The sequence below is a fragment of the Tiliqua scincoides genome, chromosome 8 (genome assembly GCF_035046505.1).
Source record: "Tiliqua scincoides isolate rTilSci1 chromosome 8, rTilSci1.hap2, whole genome shotgun sequence".
Taxonomy (NCBI): Eukaryota; Metazoa; Chordata; class Lepidosauria; order Squamata; family Scincidae; genus Tiliqua; species Tiliqua scincoides.
The window spans coordinates 29,737,400-29,759,474 of record NC_089828.1 but is presented as its reverse complement, the minus strand read 5'-3'; the positions used below and the strand labels follow the sequence as shown (position 1 = coordinate 29,759,474).

Sequence of the window (22,075 nt, the reverse complement as noted above, 5' to 3'; positions counted from 1 at the left end):
TTGTTTCTTGCACTGACTGAGGCTTCCAAAGACATTTCCAGGGCAACCCCACATAGAACCTGTTAACAGATGTTTTAGACAGACAAGGAGTGGCTCTCTCAGCTACTCCTGAGACAGAACCTAGGATGAAATTCAGCAAGATACTTCCAACACCCTTTTGTTTGTGATGCACTTCATTTTTTGCATCCTTGTGTAGATCTTCCAGGAATTGGCAGATTATGATGTGTCTGATGTCTTTGGTAATCCCAAGGAAGATGGGCACTTCTGGTGGCCAGGCATATCGTTGCGCAGGCGCCGACGTCGCTCCTCTATCTTTCCCTGGCACTGGGACATCACCAAGGATGCCCGCTTTGCATTTACGGTGAGGGCTCTCCCTCTTGACTTCTCAGCTAAGCATCCCCTCTGCTTTTTATGTCTAACATATTGTAGCACATACAACTAAAACCCAATCCAACCCATTAAATCTAATCTCCTCTTTCTTACTTGATATCCAGAGCAAAATTTGTTTTGTGTTATTTCCTGCCACTGAAAACCCTGAGCCCAAAACTTTCATTAGGGGTTGAATCTGGTGAGTTTAAAATAACTGGATTATGTGATAGTTTGGATTGATTTTCCTGCAAGCTGTGTCTTTGGGAGTATGCCAGAATTGCTACTATAACCCCTTGAGCCTGAGGTCTTTGAAGTTCTAGACCCCAAGGACCACAGCAGGGAGTGCTGTGAGCAGACAGAGAGAATGATAAGTGATCAGTGGAAAAACCATGAATTTCCTGGTTCTGCAGAGCAGACCTTCCCGGGGAAAATTTTGAAAGCCAGAAAGAGATGTTTGGGAGACTTCAAGATAAAACATCCGTGTGTGTTCAGCTGTTTCTGAGGGGCATAAAGGGGCACTTGGAACTTGGCCGTCGTCCTGTCTGCCTGGAGTGCCAGTTATTTTCTGGGCAGATCATGTTTGCCCTTGGAAAAATAATTTTACAGGCTGTTTCCTTCCAGCTGTTCAGCATTCAGCCTGAACAAATCCTCCAATCCTCCTCAGCCTTTATGTGCTTTGTGAAGGGACTGCCTTTCTTACTCTGGCTGCTCATTTACTGCTTGCCTTTTGGGCTCCCCCTTGGAGTGCATCTTTTATCAGGTGGTTTGTAAGTGTGATGTTGGGTCCCCTGAGATTTAGCACTTACAGCAAATCTCTCTTCTGTAAGACTGGGCAACTTTCCCCAGTGAGCTCTGTCCTGAGATGAAGCAGGTGAAATTTGATTAGCGTCCTTGGCCTGGCAAGAGAGACATAATACTTCTGCTCCAAGTGTAAGATATTCTCAATATATTCCCAAAAAGAAATACTCCTTTGGTGAAAAAAAAAAAATCTTGTTGGAGAACAACTTTAAATGGGAAAAAACTGGCAACTGGAAACTCTTAAAGCAGGTAAAAAATGAACTGCAGTTGAACCTAAAACTAAGAGCAATTTACTTTAGGAAGGGCAAGCTCTATCCTTTTAGGGGGAGGAGAAAAAGGACTCTCCATTAAGGACCAAATCTCCCCTCCCTCTTCCTTGTGTGCAGTTTTCACCCATGGGATGTCTAAAGCAATACTCTCTCCCAATAGAATGAGAATGCCAGGTAAAATCTCCTGCTTCTCCTAAGTGAGGCAGGGTGGTTTAGGGACTGTTTTCAGATATGGGATTTTAAAAATTGTGTGTTGTGAAAGCTTGCTGCAGAGCACACCACTGCTTTGAAGTAGGGCTGTCCCTAGAGCTGCAATCCTATATACCCTTTCCTGAGAGTAAGCCCTATTGGACAAAATGAACTTCTGAGTAGACATGTAAAGCATTATGTTGTTAATTAAATCAGTCTTACAGCGAAATCCTCTGTATGTCTATTCAGAAGTAAACCCCATTGACTTTAATCAGTCTTCCTCCCAGCTAAGTGTGTATAAAGTCACAGCCTTAGTTGATTCATCTTATGACTTTTAGTTGATTTGATTAATCAGTGTGAATTTGCAGATGAGTAAAACAGTAGTTCTGAACCCCAAAGCATACTTCCTCTGGGTTTTTTTTTTGGATGATATAAGTCATGACAGGTATCATCTCAGAAGGGTATCATCTGAGAAGGAGGGTATCATTCCCTCCTGTGTGAGATGTAATCCCTTCTTAGGTGCAGTCATCTCTCCTTTATGTGAGAGCAGAGGGAATGTCTTTTTTTATGATGGGCAGTTTTTATGTTTCCGTTAATAATTTTTGTTAAAACCCATTGCCCAATGCCTGATCTTGTCTGATCTCAGAAGCTAAGCAGGGTCAGGCCTGGTTAGTACTTGGATGGGAGACCGCCTGGGAATACCGGGTGCTGTAGGCTTATACCATAGTCTTTCGAGACTGAAGGTTGCCAACCATTGCCCAATTAATTGGGCCCATCTTTCCCCAGGCAATCATCTCACAGTAGATCAGATGAAAAGACAGACAAAAGTAGGTTTTTTTTTTCTGGAAACAAAAATGGGGTGGGGGATTTTTCCATCAGACAAACACCCTAGTGCTTACAGATGCAGCAGCAGGGTACACCTGCCTCTTTTCCTGAGATGGACACACAGACTGGTGCAGGAGGTTTCTTACCTTCCCCCAGGCACAAGGGCTCAAACTGGTTATTAACTGCTTTGTGCCAGCAGAAGAGATACAACCCAGTGATGAAAGCTGCTCACATTTAAGTTAGTATTTCCTATTAGTATTTCCTACCCAACTTCTCTTCTGCTTATGTGTTTTCCACCCTTCTTGCTTCCTCCTCTGTCTTTCCTTTTATGTTCTCTCCTCTCCTCTGCAATCTCCTAGCCTTTTTTGAATTCTGTTTCTTTTGTTATTGGGCATTTAGAATAGGACCCTCCCCCCCCCCCAATTTTACATTGTTGAATTCCACTTGACAAATTGTTTGACAGCAATTTTTTGGTGCCTCGTCTCTTCTGCAGCATTGCACTAGAGATCCCTAACTCCCTGCCTTTCTGTGCTCCCTCCTCACCTTTCCACACTAAATATACTAATGATGGGAGCAGGTGGGCAGTTCTTATGGCTGTCTGTTGACTTAGCAGTTTCATGTCAGGTTTGCTGTCTGCCTGGAATCCTCTGCAACCTGGATGAGGCTATCAGAGTTGAACAGAGGCTCTGAAGTGACCTTTGAGGAAGGAGAGAGACTTTGCTTTGGGCTGACCTCCTGAGAATGGAGGGTGACTCTGCTCTCACAGAATTCTGTTTGTTTTCTCACCTGGCCTTGCCTGGCAGTTCCACTCAAGGCATCTGAAAGTTTATGAAGCCAATTTTCCAAAGCAGCACCTGAACTCTCCAGGGGAGGAGGAAGGTGGTGGTGGGGGAAATCCCTGAAATGTCTAAATATTTGCCTGGTTACAGCCATCACTTGTATATTTCTGTGCCAGGATTAAACAAATTCCTGGTGTTTCCTTCAGTGATCTTTCCTTTCATAGACATTTGCTGCAGCAGGGGGCTTCTGCCTCCTTAGTCTGAATCAGTCTTTAACAGAGGAACTCTGTTGTTGTTGTTGTTGTTGTTGTTATTTATTGCCTAGGAAACTGGTTTGGTTGTGATGACGGACCTCGTCAGTTTAAACCACAGACAGCACGGCGGCATGTACACTGATGAGGCTGTGCCAGCCTTTCAGCCTCACACGGGAACGCTGGTTGCCTCTGTACATTCCAAGGCTGTGCCAAGGTAGATCTGCTGCCTTCTCTTCCTCATTGGGAAATGTGTTCTGTTTCTGGTTTGGCTCTCTGTGTACAAGTTCAGTGTCTCTTGCACCCACAAATGTGGAGAGGCATGGGCTTGGTTTATCCTATGGAGTGAATGTCTGCGGGAAAGCATGACTGAAATGTGCCTTGAACAAACCGCAGTGGCTCCTTCTACTCACTGATGGGAAGTAGCATATTGCTGTGATCCCAGAGATGCAACCCCAGTGTTGCTGCTGCTGCTGCTGTTGTTCTGGGCACTGAGGCAGACACCTGCTCTGTGGCTCAGCGGGTGGCAGAGGCTGATAAGATGGTGCCAGATGGCACTGGGGAGGGAAAGCATGGAAACTTTGATAATGCCATTGTGCTCTTGCCCCCTTGGCTGCTGAGATGCTGTGAAGAGGGATGGAAACAATTAGCTGCACAGGGAGGGAGGGGAGAGAAGACTCTGTGTTCCATGGGAGAGCTGGAGGCGTCTGCCTTGAGCTTCCTGCCAAGCTGATGGATCTGGAGACATGAGGTTGGCCTGAGGAGAAGTAGCCAATGTTTGACCATCTTACCTCCCTTCGTATGCTGGTGTCTTAAGTACCATTCGGATTCTTCAACTGCAATTCTTTATGTAATTACCTGGGAGTAAATCCCATTGAACTCAGTGAGACTTCTGAGTAGGTATGTATAGGATTGTGCTGTTTGTTTACTATGGGTCTGACAGGGAAGAACAGGGAAGTCCTTCTTAATGAGGAATGTACCATAAATGCAGCTGCAGCTGAATGGTAGAGCATTGCCTTGCATATAGAAGCTTCCATGTTCAAACCCTGACATTTCCAGGTAAGGCCTCTGCCTGAGATCCTGCAGAACCGCTGATCATCAGTGTAATAGTACTGGGCTAGATGGGCCAGTGATCTGACTCATTATAAGGCAGTACCATATATTCATGAATAAAAACCTAAGCAATGTTCTTCTGCTTTTAGTCAGGGGGGCCATGATTCAGTAGTAGAGCACCTGCTTTGCATACAGATGGTCCCAGGTTCAGTCAACGGTATCTCCAGTTGAATGGACTGACCCACCCAGCCAGATTCTCATTCTCTGCGATGGACCATGGCTCTCTTGGTGGTGCTGGAGGTCTCTCCTGACCGATGACGCACTCTACAGCAAGGGTGGATCTAAGGGGGGCCATGGGTGCGTGGGCCCCCCCCCCCAAACTGTCTGCCAGTAAGGAAGGACACCTGCTGGGCTGGGGAGCAAAATCAGGGACACCCACTGGCTGGGGTGCCAGTGAGATTGGCCGGAATGGGAGTCCAGGTCTACCCAGCTGGTAGACCTGGGCTGCAAGTCCAGGCAGCAGCCCAGATCTACCAGCTAGGTAGACCTGGACTTAGAGCCCAGATCTACCTGCCAGATAGACCTGGGCTCCCAGTTTAACTTACGATCTCTGTGGCTGAGTAGACCTGGGCTCCTGCCTGAACTTGGAATGCAGATCTACCGTCTGGGTAGTCCTGGGCTCCCATTCCAGTCAATAGCTCCAAGATCAGGTGGGATCCCAGGTCTACCACAGAGACCATAAGTTAAATCAGGAGCCCAGGTCTACCTGGCCGTTAAATCTGGGCTCCCGGTTCAGGTGGGAGAGCAACTCACCCAGCGAACCTCAGCCATGGAGGCCATCAAGTTCAACCTGGAGCCCAGTCTACCCGCCTAGTAATCATGCCCCCCCCCCACAAACACTGGATCTGCCCCTGCCCTGCAGCCCTCTGTGCGCCTCTGTCTGGCCCTCAGAAGCCTCTGTAATCGACTTCTGGTTTTTGGAAGCAAACTGGAATTGGCTTACGGAGGCTTCTGAGGGCCGTTCTGAGGCCTGCAGAGACTTGTAGAGTGGGTTGCTGGGCTGGGAGAGGCCTCTGGAGGCTCCGGTAAGTAATGGGATTTTTGGAATGTCTTCTATTTGGAGTCAAACCAGCACAAGTGAAGGCTGGAGGGCCCAGATTGCAACCCACTGTGCTTGGGCTTGTGACCCACGCTTTGGGAAGCACTGGTGTAGACAATGCTGAATTAGATGAACCAATGGTCTGAATGCAGCCAGATGCAGTCTCTAGCTATAGCTCTCTCTAGCTTCTAAACCCTTCCAATGTCCATCTCCTTTAAATTTCACTAGATACTTGTATTTCTTGTCTTTCACAGAGCGGAGAAGAAGAAAAGAACTTTCTTTCCGGAGACATGGCTGTGGCACTGTTTGAATGTCAGGTACCTGTAGAATTACTCCACTTCTGTCCTTCTGTAACTGTCTTCTGTGCACATGCATAGGGACAGACTGTCTCTTTCCCTACCTCATCCTGTTGTTTTGTGTTGGTACTTCTTTGCAGCTGAAGGAACAAGTGTTGGGAAAGCTGCAGGAATGGCAGTTGTGAGTTGCTCAATGAGGACAGGGAATTGCTGTGTTTGACATGCTGCTTTAGGGATTCAGCCATTTCACTAACAGGGCTTAATGCTCCCCATGAGCCCTACATAGGCCATCAGTTGTATCACTTTTCAGAAATTCATACTGAGTTGCCAATGGCAGGAAGATTGCTTGAGCATTTGCTCTGTATACAGTGAAACTTTATTCAGTGTGGGTTCCTCTTATGAGCCCTCAAATGAGGTGACAAAGAGGTCCTTGTCAGTCAGTCAGTCAATGTTCAGAGATTGTATGCACTGTCTTAAGAATTTTTGGGGTAGGGGGCAACAGCAGGAGGGACTGTTGCCTTCATGTCCTATTTGCTGTAGAACAGTTCAAACATAATACTGATATAACAATAATACTTATTATTTATGCAGGTCTGGCCTTTTTATCTACAGATTTGATACCCATGGATTCAGCTCACCACAGCTTCTGAATCTGTGGTGGAGGGCTGGACCTGAGCTCCCGGATGCAACCAGAGGTTTTCTCTGGTCGTATCCAGGATTCTTTCTAAAGCAGAATCTGCACAGAATACCTCCTGATGGCAAACAGAACACATTTGGAGGTCCTATGGACCAAACCAGTGAGTTTGATTTTCCATGTGTTTCAGTATCCATGGTGGGTCGAGGAACAGATCCCCTGCGGATACCGAAGTCCAACTGTATAGCAATATACATGGTTTATCTAGAATAAAAAAGACAGGTCTCTACCCTAAGGAATTTAGAGTTGAGAAACTGACACAAGGAATATAACAGAGGAAAGGAAGAGGATGGAGGTGGGAAACCATGTGCAAATCTTTCAGTTTCGTGTACTCAAGCTTAGTTACAGTAGGGGATGGGATTAAGGTTGCAATCTTATACACACTTACCTGGAAGTAATTTCAATTAAACCCAAAGAATCTTACTTCTGAGTAGACATGCCTAGGGTTGTACTGTGAGGTGTGGTGCCAAAGGCTTCCTAGAAAAGTTGGGCTTTGATGTTTGTGAGCAAGGAAACATTCTGCAGGTGTGCCAGGAGGCTGTTCCAGACATAAGGGGTGGCAAAGGAGAAAGGATAGAGTTGTTAGAGAGTGCAGGAAACCTTTGTATAGTTGAGGGTGGTGGAGCTGGAAGAGTGAAGGTCATGGGCAGAACGGTAGCAGGATGTGAGAAGGAGGGAGGGACATGACCCTGGAACCAGAAATGGACTGGAAGTCAGTGAAGGGATTTAAGGAATGTTGGCCTGTATGATATAGCCTAATTTTGAAAACCATACACAGGATAAAAGTACAGCCAAGTAGAAATTGCGCATATATGAGAGCTGAAAAGGCAGTTATATCAGCTGTTAACCAGTTAAGTGGTCTGGGAAGGAATGTAGGGAGGTAATCCAGGTTCTTCTTTTGGAACTTGTTTTTGCTTTTGGAAGCAATGCCAATGGACAAATGCATCCATCCTGCATCTAACTCTAGAACCAAGCTAAAGCTGGCAAGTGACTGAGATGCCTTTCCATGGGCTCCTACTCTGTGGGTGGTTGTTGTGGACTCCAGTTGGTTAACTGCCCTCCACAGTGCAGCCCCTGCTACTGTTCTCAAGTGAGTTCCTTAATGTTCCCACAATGGAGTCTAGTCGGCCTGATGGAGATGGAACTTGGTTGATGCCACAAGACACCCTTGTCCTGCTGGGCTGTGAGCATTCCTCTCTGAAGCCAACCCTGCCCATTCCTTGTTGCGGAGGGATGTCCCCCAAAATAACTCCAGCTGTTAGTCCAGTCATTCCTGGCACTACAGCAGTGAAACAGATGACTAATCCCTGCCAGATGCAGCTCAGAGCAGGAGAGGAAATTTCAAGCAAACTGTTAGAAATCCCATCTGACAGAAAACTCCCTAGCAGTGTATTTGCACCACGTCAATTGAGCATGAGACATGCTTTGTAGGAATCCACAAGGGAATTCCAGCTGAGGTCCTGTTAATTGTAAACAGGAGAGGAAACTACAGGTTGTGTTTTCTCTTCTTGAGCTGGATACAGGTCACTTTCAATCTTCTTGCTTTCTTCCACAGAGGGACAGGTTGTGGGAGCTTGCTCCCCCCCCCCCCCCGAATGATAAATGGCTCTCCTTGGAAGAGGAAACAAAACCTTTGTGGATTTCCTACATTCATATCCTCAGCTCTTGTAGTTTCTGGAGCCTGGCTGGAGTGTCCTAATAGTGGTGTGTGTGTGTGTGTGTGTGTGTGTGCGTGTGTGTTTCTTGGCCAACTGCCCAGGCGGCGAGTAAGTGCTATCATGTGTAAAAATAATAGGTTAATTCTGGTTATGGGCTGAAATCCCAGTGGAAAGAACATTGGTTGCAGCGAATTGTCCAGTTAAATGGCCCAGAGCTCTCTTGGACGTTGCTCTTGTTTAATAAGACATTGGCTGAACCAAATTGCCCCCATGGGAGAGGGGCTAAAAAGCCCTGGAACTGAAACTCTCCCCCTCGCCCTTTTTTTGGGGGGGGGATTTATATTTACACTTGTAATTCTTGTCTTATCATGTTCTCAAGGTGTGTGACAACTCTAGTAATAACTCAGCAGATAAAATTATATACCTAAAAAGCTTCAATCTGCATAAACCTAGTATACATCTGTACAGCCTCTCTCTCGCTAGATTTAGTGTTCTCCTGTCTGCTGTTTTAGTTGGAAAATTTCATAAGGTTGCCCATGTTGACAGGCAATGCCCTTGTGGGTTGGGCTGTATTGAGACCATTCTCCATTCTGTTCTTTACTGCCCCTTTTATACTGAGATCTGTCAAAGACATCTGGATCCCATACTGAGAACATAAGAACAGCCCCACTGGATCAGGCCATAGGCCCATCTAGTCCAGCTTCCTATGTTCTTATGTATATACAGGTCCAACCTTGTTATACACTGATTTTTTATACAAGGATTTGACTCAACACAAATGGCCACTGCAAATGAGAAGGAATGTGCTGATCCCTGGAGAAGGGGAAAAATGCACCCCTTTAAAATGCTTTTCTTGGTGTTGTAGAGATTTTATCTCAACATGATGAGAAGGGCCTTTAAATTAAAGGAAAACAGTCCTTTGCAATAGTTGGAGAAAGGGCAGGCAGCTGACAATCCATCAATCACTCTCTCTCCAAGTGACCCCCTCCCTTCCCCCTGAACACTTGAAAGAAAGATAATCCTTTCTAAGGGCCAGGAGAGAGACTGATTGTTGGATTGTCATCTTAATGAATCTATCTTAACAGCACAAAGGTCAGCAAGGATGTTTTTAAATCACCTGAGCAAAGAGGCTTTGTTTTTTCAAATTGATTTGCTATAGTGCTATTTTTGCCATCCACCTGATTGTTCCATTCTGGGAACAGGACAATGAGACTCAACCTGTAGTCTGTAGATTTATTTGTCATATATGTCAATGAAGGATTCTATTCTATTCTGTACAGCCCCTTAAGCAAATTTAAAGAGAGATCATATACACTTTCATGTTTAAAAGGGAGATATTTCTCCTCCCCAGAGAACTTATTCCAAAGCTTCATGGCTAGCACTGAAAATTTCCTTTAGAAAGAAAGACGCTGGAGTTCATTCACTCTGACACACCTGAAGGTTTCAAGGGCCACCATTATTTTAAATGATGGCTGGATAAAGTGCCCAATCCTAGACATGTCTACTCAGAAGGAAGGCCCATTATAGTCAATGAGGCTTACTCCCAGGAAAGTATGGATAGGATAGTAGCTTTGCTGCATAATTCTATCTTGCTCTGGAACAGGCAGGTCAGGAGGCCTGAGTTGTATCCAGCGCAAGATAGGGGCCCGAAGTGGCTCAACCAGAGGCAAGGGGAAACTGTACCCCTTATCCCCTGGTAAACCACCACAGCCCCAATGGGTCTCCTCGGACTTGCACCACTTCTGGAGGTGGCATAATTCCCAGGAGAGTGGAGCAGCTTGCAGCTGCTCAGCGCCGCTCAGGGAATGGGGTTAGGATCCTTCATAATTGCCAGGTCCCAACCCCGCCTCCCCTTCCCTACCCGTCCACCACCTGCCCCAGAATGCCTCCCTCCTCCCCGTTCTCTCCAGACTCTTGTGTTGGCCAAGCTCAGCAATCCTCCCTGCCAGAGTTTGCATGGAGGCTGGAATCAGCCTCCACGGGCTGGTGCGCATTCCTGTGCCGGCCCAGCCAACTCTTGAGGAGGTGCAAACATGCTTTACAGCATGTTTGTGACCCTCCTGGGCCAGCACAAGAGTCTTGGGCACATGGCCCAAGGCACATGGTCCAAGGCACCCAAAGTTGCTTAATTCTTACAGTCTACCCTTCTTTGGTTTGTGGAGCGATGTCTTGAATTGAACACACAAAGCTGTCTTCCAGAGAGCCAGATCTTTGGCTCAGCTAGCCCAGTATGACTGGCATGGAGAGGATTTTTCCTAGCCAGCTTCCTGAGATATTTTTTAGCTGGAAATGGAACATGGGGTCTTCCACATGTAAAGCAAGTGCTCTACCACTGTATTCTCTGTTCCTTCCTTTTGCCTTCACTCCTGCATTCATCACCATTCTCTTGTCTTCCTAGTTTTTCAATTGTAAGCTCCTTTTGTACTTTGTTTAGCATTATGCATGTTAATAATAATAGGTCTGTCACTCTTGCTATTCCGCCAATAGAGAAGTGAGGCTGTAGGAAGGTGTTTCCTCCAGCCAACAGACTTGAATGTGGAAGTTCATATTTCCCAGGTTCAGACTCAGTACTGGACCTTGCTTTTGGGCTCCTCTCACAACCCAATTCATTAAAATAGAAGCAGGAGGTGTGCTTTTTTAAAAAGTTTTTCATTTAACTGTTTTGTATTGCCCTTGATACTTTATGTCTTGTTCCCTGGGCCTTTCCTATGAATAATTCTCTTCCCCCCCCCCATCTTATTATTGCTATTATTCTGTGGCAGTGCATTAGGTGAAGCCCAGTTGCACCTGGAAGTCCCAGACTCCATCACCACATGGTTGACAGAAGCTGTTGGGCTATCTGAGGAGAGCGGCCTTGGTTTGGCGAAACAGACGAGCTTGAGAACCTTCAAACCTTTCTTTATTGAATTCACCCTTCCATACCGTGTCATCCGTGGGGAGCAGACCAAGATCCCTCTGACTGTTCACAATTACCTGGCGATATGCTTGGAGGTGAGGCTTGTGTTCTTTACTATGAGGAGCAAGAAGCAAGGACATGGCTCTTAGGAGAAAGCCGCCACCGCTGCCTGTAATGACGTAACATCACAGGTGGCGGTGCTGTAGAGATTTCTAGAAACTCTGCCAGAGGAAGTTTGGAGTAGTTTGTGGTTTTTTCCACAGGTTCACGTGAAGATTTCGGTCCCCAAAGGAATAAAGTTTGTTGGACATCCTGGAAGACACCACCTGACCCGGAAGAAGTGTGTGGCCCCTAGTGAAGCCAAACCCACATTCATTGTACTCTCCTTCAGCGAACTGGGACAGAACAACATCACAGGTAATGAGTGGTTCTTGTGTCTTGTGCCCTCAGGGAGATGCCCAGGGCAGATGCCAATTTTCATAACTATGAATTATGCCAGCAGCATTTATAATCTGCTCTTGGGGAATTTTGGATTCCTAACTTGATTGCAACTGGTAGCTTCTCTGGCTACTCACATTCTTCTCTGAATTTATTATTTTTCTCTCCCTTCCCTAATTCAATGTATATTTACTAAGTCCCATAATTATACATACCAGTCTTTCTGAAATAGAACATGCTCAGTTTTTCAGTAGTTTGCAAATTACAGTCATAAAACCAACAATTTAGAGACTAGAGACTATCTTTTTTAGATAAGCATAATTTTTGAATTTGGTTACCAGAAGTGAGACCAAACCAGGAAGATCCATTCTGAAATGTTGTTGGTTGTTGAAAGAGAGAACCTCTATGATTGTAAAAATCCCCTTGAGGGATTTAGAAACGCCTGCCTATGTAAACCGCATTGAATAAAGTCACAGGAGTAATCTGATGACCAGAAAGGCAGTATATAAATACCTAGTTGTTTTTGTTTTTATTATTATTATTATTATTATTATTATTATTATTATTATTGATCTTGCTATTACAAATTGCTGTTCACATCTGTGACCAATAGTTGTTTATGTTTATACATGTCCACCAACAGCATGAAAAGTAGCATTCTTCTCATCTGTGTATATCATTGCTGTGCACATGCCTGCTCTTGTCTGATCTCGGAAGCTAAGCAGGGTCAGGCCTGGTTAGTACTTGGATGGGAGACCACCTGGGAATACTGGGTGCTGTAGGCTGATACCATAGTCTTTCGAGACTGAAGGTTGCCAACTCTGACAAAGCATTTTAACAAGTCTATAAAATATTAAAATATCACTGATTGTAATCTTTAATGGTTCTCTGTGAAGTTTTTTCCCCCCAATTCCGAGCCCAGGTGGAGTTGGCTCTCTGCTCAGGAAGAGGTTTGAGGATTCACCTCCTTTTATCTCTTTAGCAAAAGCATTTGCTTATGGTGGCTGCTGTCAGGATGGTGTGCAGTTTGCTAAGAATGGGAAGCACTCTGAAGATGGCCATGCAGACAAGCGAGCCCCTGTTGGGATTGACTATGTCCGGAGAAGTGTCATTGTTGAGGTAACTTGCCAGAAGTCACTGGCTTCTTCTGACTGGAAGTCCCATTGAGCTAACTGTTCTCTATCGCCTTAGGCAGTGATGTACTTGGTGTATTTGAACTCAGGGCAGACCACTGACAATGTCCCATCCTTGGCCTCTCAAAGCTAGGGATAAACTTGGCCTCCACCTCAGAATGCCCCAGTGAGGCCAGTTCTACATGATATGCAGTGTTAGACCTGCAACTCCCTTATTGCTGACACCCAGAGTGGATCCCCCTCACCCTTGGTACACCACTTACTTCAGGTGCAATGGCTAATAGGAATGCTAAATTCATTGGCTGCATGGTGGATGTGTGGCCAGAATCAGCGTATTCAAAGTACCATCTACCCTCATATGATCCTACCCAAATCACTTTTCAAAGCCTTCCTTCCTCTTTGCTTCTTTTCTTTTAATTAATTTTAAAAAGTATTATTACAGGGGTTGTTTCCTTATTTGTTGCTGTGTTTTTTGTTTTTATTTTATAATCTGAAGTTTTTTTAAAAAAATAAATAGAAGTGCATGTTATAATTTTTAAGAAATAAACTCATGGAGGCATTAGATTGTATGTGTTTTTGGAAAGTACAGTTTCTTCAAAGTTTGGCATTTGTGTGGATTTTCTGCTTTTCTTTAGCCAGAAGGACTGACTAGAGAATACACCTACAGTGTCTTCTTCTGCCCAAATGGTAAGAGAACTTGGAGCTGCAAGAGCAGATTCTATCTTTTTCTCTCTCCCTCCTCCTTTTGGAAAGATTAATTTTCTGTTTCTTTCCTTCTCCTAATCAGGTGCTTCTGAAAAGCCCACAAGCAGCAAACCTCCCCACCTGCTTTATTGCTTTCCTACAGCATCTATTAAAGAGGCTGTTCTTGATCTTCTGCCTCTGTTTCATCTAGTCATCATGGCAAATAGCTATGGATAGACTTATTATTATTATTATGCTGCTTTTCAATGAAAAGTTCACAAAGCGGTTTACAAAGAAAATCATATACATACATATCCTCCATACATATCCTCCTTACTGCACCAGTAAGAATAGGCCTTTTCTGATGTTACACTACTGCTGAAGGCCATTTTCAGAAGTGACATTAAGGGCGCAATCCTAACCCGTGCTGGAGCCAGCAAGCCAGTGGCTCAGCCATGGGCAGGGGAAGCTCTTCCCCTTACCTGTGGATAAGGGCTGCGCGCCCCTATGGGTCTCCTTGGACCTGCGCCACCACTGGAGATGGCACAAGTTCGAGGAGAGCGGAGCGGCTTGAAGCCGCTCTGCTTGCCCCAGGGACGGGGGTTCGGATCCGGCATAACCACCAGGTCCTGGCCCCGCCCCCAGCTCCCCGCCTGCCCGCCCCCAGGCCTGCCCTCCCCCCACCCAGTAACGCCCCTCCTGCCCCCCCAGGCCCCCCCCACGCCCACCGTTGCTGCTTATGTTGGTGCGCTCACGCCAACACAAGCAGCAGCGCGGGAGCCACAGCGGAGGCTTCTGCCTCTGTCTGCACGTTGGCGCATCTGAATGCGCCGACGCAGCTCCTGCCTAAGGAGGCGCAAACATGCTTTACGGCATGTTTGCAGCCCTCCAGGGCTACCTATACCAGCATAACTGCCGGTTAGGATTGACCCTAAGACTAGTTTTAACATGTGGGTATTTATTTGGAAAATTTGTCATTCTTCATATATGACTTTCCTGAAAAGTAGCCATTTGATTTCAGATTTTTTGGGTGTCTGAGCATTTCCTGCTTCAATGGGCAAATGTGCTCTTATTATGACCAATTAGGATTGCATTAAATTCTGGTATTAGGTAGGTGAGTGAGAGATGCAATGTTTTGAAAATGGAGGTAGTATAACTGAATACACAAAGACATTAAGATCTGGTGGCATAGCAGTGTTGTCACTGCTGAGGCTGGAATTTTTGGTAGTGGGGTTTATGCAGAAAACCTCTTAGAGGCATTGGAAGTGGGTTCTTGATGAAAGATTCCTAACTGACAGTGCTGCAATTTTTGTTTTTGTTTTGTTTTTGACTAGAGAAAATTCATATTTCCACTCCTAATAAATATGAATACCAGTATGTACAGAAACCAGCCCGCATGACACACTTCAACGTGGCTGTTAAGGCACATAACAATGCTCACATTGCCTTGTCCTCTGGACCTCATGACATGGCAGAAATGACCGAGATTGTGATTGGTGGATACCAGAACTCTCGGACTTGGATTTCAACCAGCAAAATGGGAGAGCCAGTGGCCAGTGCAGAGACAGCAGGCATCCTTTCATGGGATGAGTTCCGGAGCTTTTGGGTTAGCTGGGCCAACGGAGTCATCCAGGTGAGAATGTTTGACTTCTCCTCTTTTCCTTTTAGCAAACTCCTGCCTAATCACAGCACACAACTCTCCTTTTAGACATTAAAGAATTAGAGAACCTTACACCTGTTGCTTTTCCTTGTGTGAAAGATGCTCAGGTACTGCAGATCTGGAACCTGCTACATGTTGGGATAGAACAGAGGGAGAAAAAGAATGAGTTGTCTGTTACTAGTCTCTTACCATTGCAAGTTTATTTGAGTGATATCTTTCTGGGGAGAAACATCCTTGTTTCAGTGGTCTCTGACATATAGTAACAGAAACAGGGGCATAGGATAAGGTCTCATTATTTCCTGCACCACAGTGGGGGCCATTTTGTTTTATATGACTACTTGTATGCTTAAAGTCCTACTCTTATCCCAGGCAAGTGTTGTTTTTAAAGAATAATGCTGTTAATTATCTTTTAGAAATGGGGAATGAAGCTTCCCTAGAAAGTTCCTTAAATCTCCAGCATGGAGTTCTTGAGTTTCAACACCTCCTTGATAATGTGCACTCCACTCTGCAGGTGGGCCATGGAACCTCTGTTCTCAACGAGTCCATCATCGTTACATGGGTTGTCCCCAGGCAGCCAGAAGTGAAGTACATTGGCTTTTCCACAGGCTGGGGCTCCATTGGAGAATTCAAAATCTGGAGGAAGGAAGAGATGGACGAAAATCACAATGAAGCATTCACCCTGGGCATTCCTCACAATGTGATTCCAGGATCAGAGAGAGCCACCGCTTCTGTTATTGGTACTAGTGCAGGGGGCAGGTGGATGTGGTGGTGGATGTGGTGGTGACAAAGGGGTCTACCATAAACACATCATAGCTCTACTGGATTAAACCAAAAGTCTGCCTAATCCAGCATGCTTTGCGAGAATCCAAGCACATAGCAAGAACTAGGTGGCTTACAGGAAACAGTCAGCTTGTGCTCCTCCACAAGACCGTGTTCTACCTTCCACTTACCCACCTAAGGGAGTAGGATCCAACCATCCAAGAGCAGCAATTGTATGGGTTGATGCTGTGGTGTTCTCTCTCGTTGCCAGGGGATGTCATGGGCCCAACACTGAAGAACTTGGATAACCTCCTGCAGCTGCCGTTTGGCTGTGGGGAGCAGAACATGATTCATTTTGCCCCCAACATCTTTGTTCTCAAATACCTGCAGAAGACCAAGCAACTCAGCCTGGAGGTGGAGAGTGAAGCCATAGACTACCTGGTACAAGGTACAGTTGCCTGAGAGGAAAAGGGGAAGAAGGAGCTTCCTGAGAGAAGCCCAGGGAGCAAAGTCCAGTTCCCAAATCCTTCTGCATCAGAAATCTGGTAACAACGATAAAATCTGTAGTCTCTTTTAGCTTTCCTGCTGATTTTATCTTTTATGGCCTCTCTCCAGGATACCAGCGCCAGCTGACCTACAAGAGGCAAGATGGCTCTTACAGTGCCTTTGGGGAGCGAGATTCCTCTGGGAGCATGTGGTAAGTGGCAAATCAATGAGTAGGGCCGCAGCACAACCTCCCCAGCTTCTGTGGCCCTAATGCCAGGTATTCAAATGAAGTGAAAGCTGTTATTGGTTGCTTAATAACCAGAGTAAGTAGAATTAAGACTAAGGGGCAGATGACATGGGCACACCTTCACTTACATCATGGCTCTGATACTGTACCTGATTCCAAAAAATAACATTCAGTGGCAGTTCCAGTTGTTATGGCATGATGTAGTTGTTAAGAATGTTAAACTGGAGATACCTGGGTTCAAATCCCCCAGTTAACCATAAAACCATAACTGGCTTACAGCGTCACTTACCTCACAGGGTTTCTGTGAGATACAAAAAGGAACAGTGCACCAAGATAAAAATGTAATATATAGTGGAAAGCTGAGTGCCTCAGAATTTAGTTCCTCTGCCTCTAGTTCCTAGCCCTCATGATGTCAGCAAAAAGTTGCAAATCTTTGGCCATTTCAACTGCAGTCATTAAAATGAAGAGGAGTCCCAGAAGGCTTTATTTCACCAGATCTTGAAGCAGCCTGTCCTACACAGACACACAGTGACTCTTCCACACAGAGTCTTCACCTATTCTTCTCCCCAAAGCCACTGAAACATAAAATCTTTTTTTAAAAGTATTTAAAGGATGGAAATGGAGTAAGCTTACTTCAGTGTCCTCCCCAGGTTGGATGACTTTTAAAAAACAGATTTTTGAAGCCTGATTTTCAGAGCTTTCTGTGAGTCAGCAGTGGCTCCAAGAGAGGAAACTTTTTTTTCTCCCAAATCTTCTTGGAAAACTGCTGCCTAAATTCCAGGCTTTTGCAGCCTCCCCAGTCAGCTGCCTTTGTATGTTCCAGGCTGACAGCTTTTGTGCTCAAATCTTTTGCCCAGTCTCGTGGGTTTATCTTCATTGATCCCAAGGAGCTGTTGGCTGCTAAGGACTGGATCATCCAGCACCAGAAAGAGGATGGCTCATTCCCAGCCATGGGTAGGATCCTAAATAAGGACATCCAGGTAGGTGAACTGGTGAGGTCTGTATGAACACCATGGCACTAGATTTGAAGGCCAGGTTTAGATGGTTTGAAGGCTCAGCCTCTGTGATCACATCAGTACAAGTATACACCAATTAATGACAGGAATATTTTCTGCAAACTCCATTGTTAGCCGCATGTGCTATTGCTCGGAAAATTGCTAATGGCAGCCTAGTCACACCCCAGAATGCCTTACAGCAGCCCTGTAAAACTCAAAATGCCTTGAGAAACCAGAAAGAAGGAAACTAGCTGGTGAAAGCCCATGAAGTACTGATTAGCAGTTGAACTGGGAAGGAAGCAAGCCCAGTGAGTCTGGGGACCACCATTGCATATTCATTTGCTGGAATATCACTACGCAGTGCATACCTGAACACAGAGGCAGGTTGGTATGGCTCTCACTGGTCCATTTGGCTGAGATTGTTTCACAGAGCTTCTTGCAGTTGAGAAGCTCGATGTTTAAGGTGCAGGTTGAGCTCAAGATGCTGCCATCCAGGCATGTCATCCTGAAGATATGTGACATTGGGCAATGATGTAAAAAATAAAATGAAATTTGCGCTGGAATAAATGAGATCAGATGTCAATTCCATTCTGATTGTAGCAGGTTCTCTTCTCCACTTACAAAATTAGAAAATGTTTCATGACATTTCTCTGCTCCTCTGGTTGTTCTCTTGAAGCAAAGTGGTTTAGGAGTTCTGAACAGAGTGTTTGGATTGGAGGTGCATAATTTCCATTCATGAAAATTACTTTGCAAGGGCAGGGTGCTGGTATTAGAAGTAACTTATGTGCAGTACAGTCAAGCATCTTACAGCATATGTGTGTGTATTGTATTCCAGGGTGGAATCCATGGGAAGATTTCATTGACAGCGTATGTGGTGGCAGCTCTGCTGGAGACAGGAATGACCTCTGAGGTAAAGTGCAAATGTGGAACTGGGTCTGCAGAACTGGGTCTGGGAAAGGCATTGGGTGCTTTTCTTTGCTGTCTGACTAATCACAAAGCACTTGAGTGCTTGTTGGAGAGGATGTTTCCTCATTGGAAGTTAGTCTTGGCTATTATGATTGCTGGCAACATAGGTGGCAGTTTATTTTTATTTATAAAATGTGAGATCCTGCCATTCAGCTCAGATTGGAACAAAATAACAGCACCATCCAATTTAAAACATCAAACTACAATATACACTAACAGCCGAATCCTATCCCCTGCCTGTCCATAGCATGTAGCACTGCCAACAGAACATAAGTGGGGAATGATGGTGATCTCGGGATCATGGAACCTTTGAGAATGCTGTCCACAGATGGAGGCAAAATGTCAGGTGAAAGGCACTCTGTTGGACCATAGCCTTCAAACTCAAACATTTTTAATTGGAAGATTGGACATTCCATCGATGAAAGCCTCAGTATGTATGAAGAGCATATGCTGTGTGCTGTGGGGGGGAGGAACACCAGACAGCCTGGGAGAGGTAACTAAAAATATTTCTTCCGTACCTCCAGTAGGCTCCTGGTTGCCAATGGGCCTCCTTGGACCCAGGACAGCTATTTTGCTGGCATAAGTCCAAGGAGAGGCAGAGGGTGTGCTGGACCAGGAAAATGGAGATAGCATCCCAGCGTGTGCTTTTGTCACTGGGATCCATCTCCTCCCACTCTTGGAATGCCCCCTGTCCACCCTGATCCTCCTGTTCCCTCTTACCCTTGAACCACCCCACCACCACCTTAGCTGCACTTACGAGCACGATATCTGGGAACTGCTGCCATGCATGAAGGGCCTCTCGCCACTTGCATGGCGGCCCCAAAGAGCATGGCAGTGGCACACCTTTTATGACACCATAGTGGCATTTATGGTGGTGGACCAGGAGTTCTGTTGCCATAAGAGGTCCATAGGATTGGATCGTAAGAACAACAAAAACAGAATAAAAATGAGAAGTTGGCAACAATTTATCAGTAAAGCAGGTTTTAAATGACAAGATCTGAGTAAGTAGGAAGCTTTGTACGTGTCAGCGAAAAGATAAAAGATTCAGTGCCAGATCCTCTCCAAGGATGCTGGGTTTCTCTTTTGAGGCTGAGCTTCCGCTTCTAGAGAATAGGATTGCTAGTCTTTCATTGTGCATTGGTCCTTATCGTATCCTGCTAGGTATCCTCGAGATTTGTTCAGGGAATACACAGGGTTCCATCCTCTCAGATTGTTGGATACTGCTCTCTTGTGAACCAGTCTGCTCCTGCCTTTCAGCTGAGATGACTTCAGGAGTCTCCATATCTCCTGCCTAAAGGACCCGGGGGGGGGCCCAACGGTCAATCCAGGGCTATTTCTGGCTACTTTACTTGGCTTCCAGGCATGAAGCTGTTTTTTGGGACACTGCTGGAAGTGCCCAAAGACAACTGCCTTCTTTCCAGGGAAGAAAGACAAGGACAGGGGCATCCATTACCCCTTCCCTGGCCTCCTCCTTTGACCCTGTGCGAGTCAGGTAATATTTTCTCTTATGAAGGCTTGGAGTCTGTTTCTTTGTTACCATCTTTGCTCAGCAACGAGGAATGAGTGGGCTCAGGTCCACTGAGAAACTGGAGGAAACTAAATGACACTTATTAAAATGTTTCTGTAGATGATCAAAGCCACGTTCCTGGCTGGTGAAGTCACTGGGGAAGTTAATAAAATCCTTTTGTTGCCTTTGAAACTACTACCCCCTGCAAAAAATCATGACCATCCCTTTTCCTTCTCTTCTTCATATGTCTGCTAGATTTGGGAGGCCCATCAAATGGAGCCAGATGTATTTCTGCCTCCTCCCTTGGCTGATTGCATACTTGGGGCCATTCTGGCCAAGATGTTGGGTCCACATAGGTACTTGGTCAGCCCTTCTCTAGGACAAGGAAAGCTCAAAATCTGTGCCAGTCTTTCTGGATGCTGCAACTCTGACTGGGAATCTTAATCCTCCTGTTTTAGGAAGAAAAGGGATCTGTTGCCAAAGCAAAACACTTCTTAGAATCCAACACGTACTCAGCTGATGATCCTTATACCACTGCCCTGACTGCCTATGCCCTCACGCTCCTGCATAGCCCCTCTGCAGTCATAGCCTTGCAGAAAATGAATGGCATGGCCATCACTCAAGGTAAAGATACCCACATTCAGGCTGCCTAAAAGCTTCTGTCTTGGAGAATCTAACTGAGAGCTTCATAAACCCTCCCTGACTGTTTCTGTGGCCTTTGTGTATCCCTGGAGCATGATGGGACATGTACACTGTTATTACTATTACCACTATTACTATGCCATTGATGTAGATGGTGCCTGTCAGAGTTTCTTAGGCATCACAGAAAGGTCCCTGCTTCCAAGCAGCTTACAATATAAAGTGGGGAAAATAACAGAAAGAGGGACAGACAGGCATAAGAATGTGGGTAAATACCAGTACAGGTCCTTAAATTTTGGTTAGAGTTGGGGGTGGAGTTGGGGATGCCCCCAACATTTTTGTAATTGGGCAGAGCTGTTAGGGTTTAAAATTTATGGGTTCATAGGCTCATGGTGTGCACTCAAGTAATCTACAGCTTTTGGATCTACAGGCATTGTTTTGTGGTGCTTGTAAGGAGGAGCCCTAACCCAGTGGTAGAGCATCTGTTCTGCATGTAGACTATTCCAGGCATTGACAATTAAGACGATCTGCGGGACTGGGAAAGACCTAGAGAAATACTGCCTATTGGAATAAAGAGTACTGGACTAGACAAACCAATAGACTCACTTAATATGTTTCCTGTGTTCTCTGCTATGGGAGGGGAGAGGTAATGAACAACTAATGCTGGTTTGTTGCAACAGAGGGGGATGCATTGATGGTATGCTGTTGCTTCAACTCTGTGACCCATGTTGCCCTGTGATTATAAGAGTCATAAGTTGACATGCTATGCTTTGCTGTGCTGCTGCATCCCTGTAAGTTTCCATTGCTTCAAGGCTCCTGTGAGGACCACCAGGTTGCTTTGGTCCTCCTACCCCATCACTGTTCTGTTCCTCCATTTTCTTTTCCAGATGGCTTTACACACTGGAGCTTGATGGGTACACTTGCAACTGATGAAGACACATTCATGGGATTTAATGATGGACTTTCCCAGTCAGGTACCTAACTTCATGACTCTTCATTGTAACAATCCTCTGTCCTTGGATTTGAAGTGGATGGTGGATGCAGGGGAAACACTTTTTCATGTTGCCCTCTTTTCCAGTTCTTGACTGGGAAGGGGTGCATGGTTACTATTGTGGAATGTGATCTGAAATGAGGAGGATCCATTGTTCCATGGCAAAGCATTGGCTTTGCATGCAGAAATCCTGATTCAATTGGAAACATCTACAGTTAGGACAGATTTCAGGTGGCTGGCTTAGACCTTCCTCTGCTTGAGAACTTGGAGACCACTGTTGGTTAGAGAAGATAAACCTGAGCTGGATGTTCTAGGTTAAGCCTCCTCAGTAGATGGTAGACCTGATGGAGTTCAGTGGTAGGGCACCTTCTTTGCATGCAACAAATTCCAGTTC

At 45.5% G+C, this 22,075-nt stretch overlaps 1 protein-coding gene across 1 annotated transcript in view; it reads left to right on the top strand.

Annotated features, from left to right (window-relative positions):
- The window catches only part of CPAMD8 (C3 and PZP like alpha-2-macroglobulin domain containing 8), a 56,526-nt gene that overhangs the window by 26,055 nt on the left and 8,396 nt on the right, over positions 1 to 22,075 (top strand). The window contains exons 17-31 of the mRNA XM_066636288.1: positions 197 to 361; positions 3,555 to 3,697; positions 5,887 to 5,949; positions 11,043 to 11,271; positions 11,440 to 11,593; positions 12,597 to 12,733; positions 13,383 to 13,434; positions 14,766 to 15,064; positions 15,603 to 15,828; positions 16,122 to 16,298; positions 16,466 to 16,547; positions 17,407 to 17,563; positions 18,414 to 18,488; positions 20,510 to 20,675; positions 21,578 to 21,664. Coding sequence (XP_066492385.1) covers positions 197 to 361; positions 3,555 to 3,697; positions 5,887 to 5,949; positions 11,043 to 11,271; positions 11,440 to 11,593; positions 12,597 to 12,733; positions 13,383 to 13,434; positions 14,766 to 15,064; positions 15,603 to 15,828; positions 16,122 to 16,298; positions 16,466 to 16,547; positions 17,407 to 17,563; positions 18,414 to 18,488; positions 20,510 to 20,675; positions 21,578 to 21,664 — 2,212 coding nt within the window. The remainder of the gene's footprint in view (positions 1 to 196; positions 362 to 3,554; positions 3,698 to 5,886; positions 5,950 to 11,042; positions 11,272 to 11,439; positions 11,594 to 12,596; positions 12,734 to 13,382; positions 13,435 to 14,765; positions 15,065 to 15,602; positions 15,829 to 16,121; positions 16,299 to 16,465; positions 16,548 to 17,406; positions 17,564 to 18,413; positions 18,489 to 20,509; positions 20,676 to 21,577; positions 21,665 to 22,075) is intronic.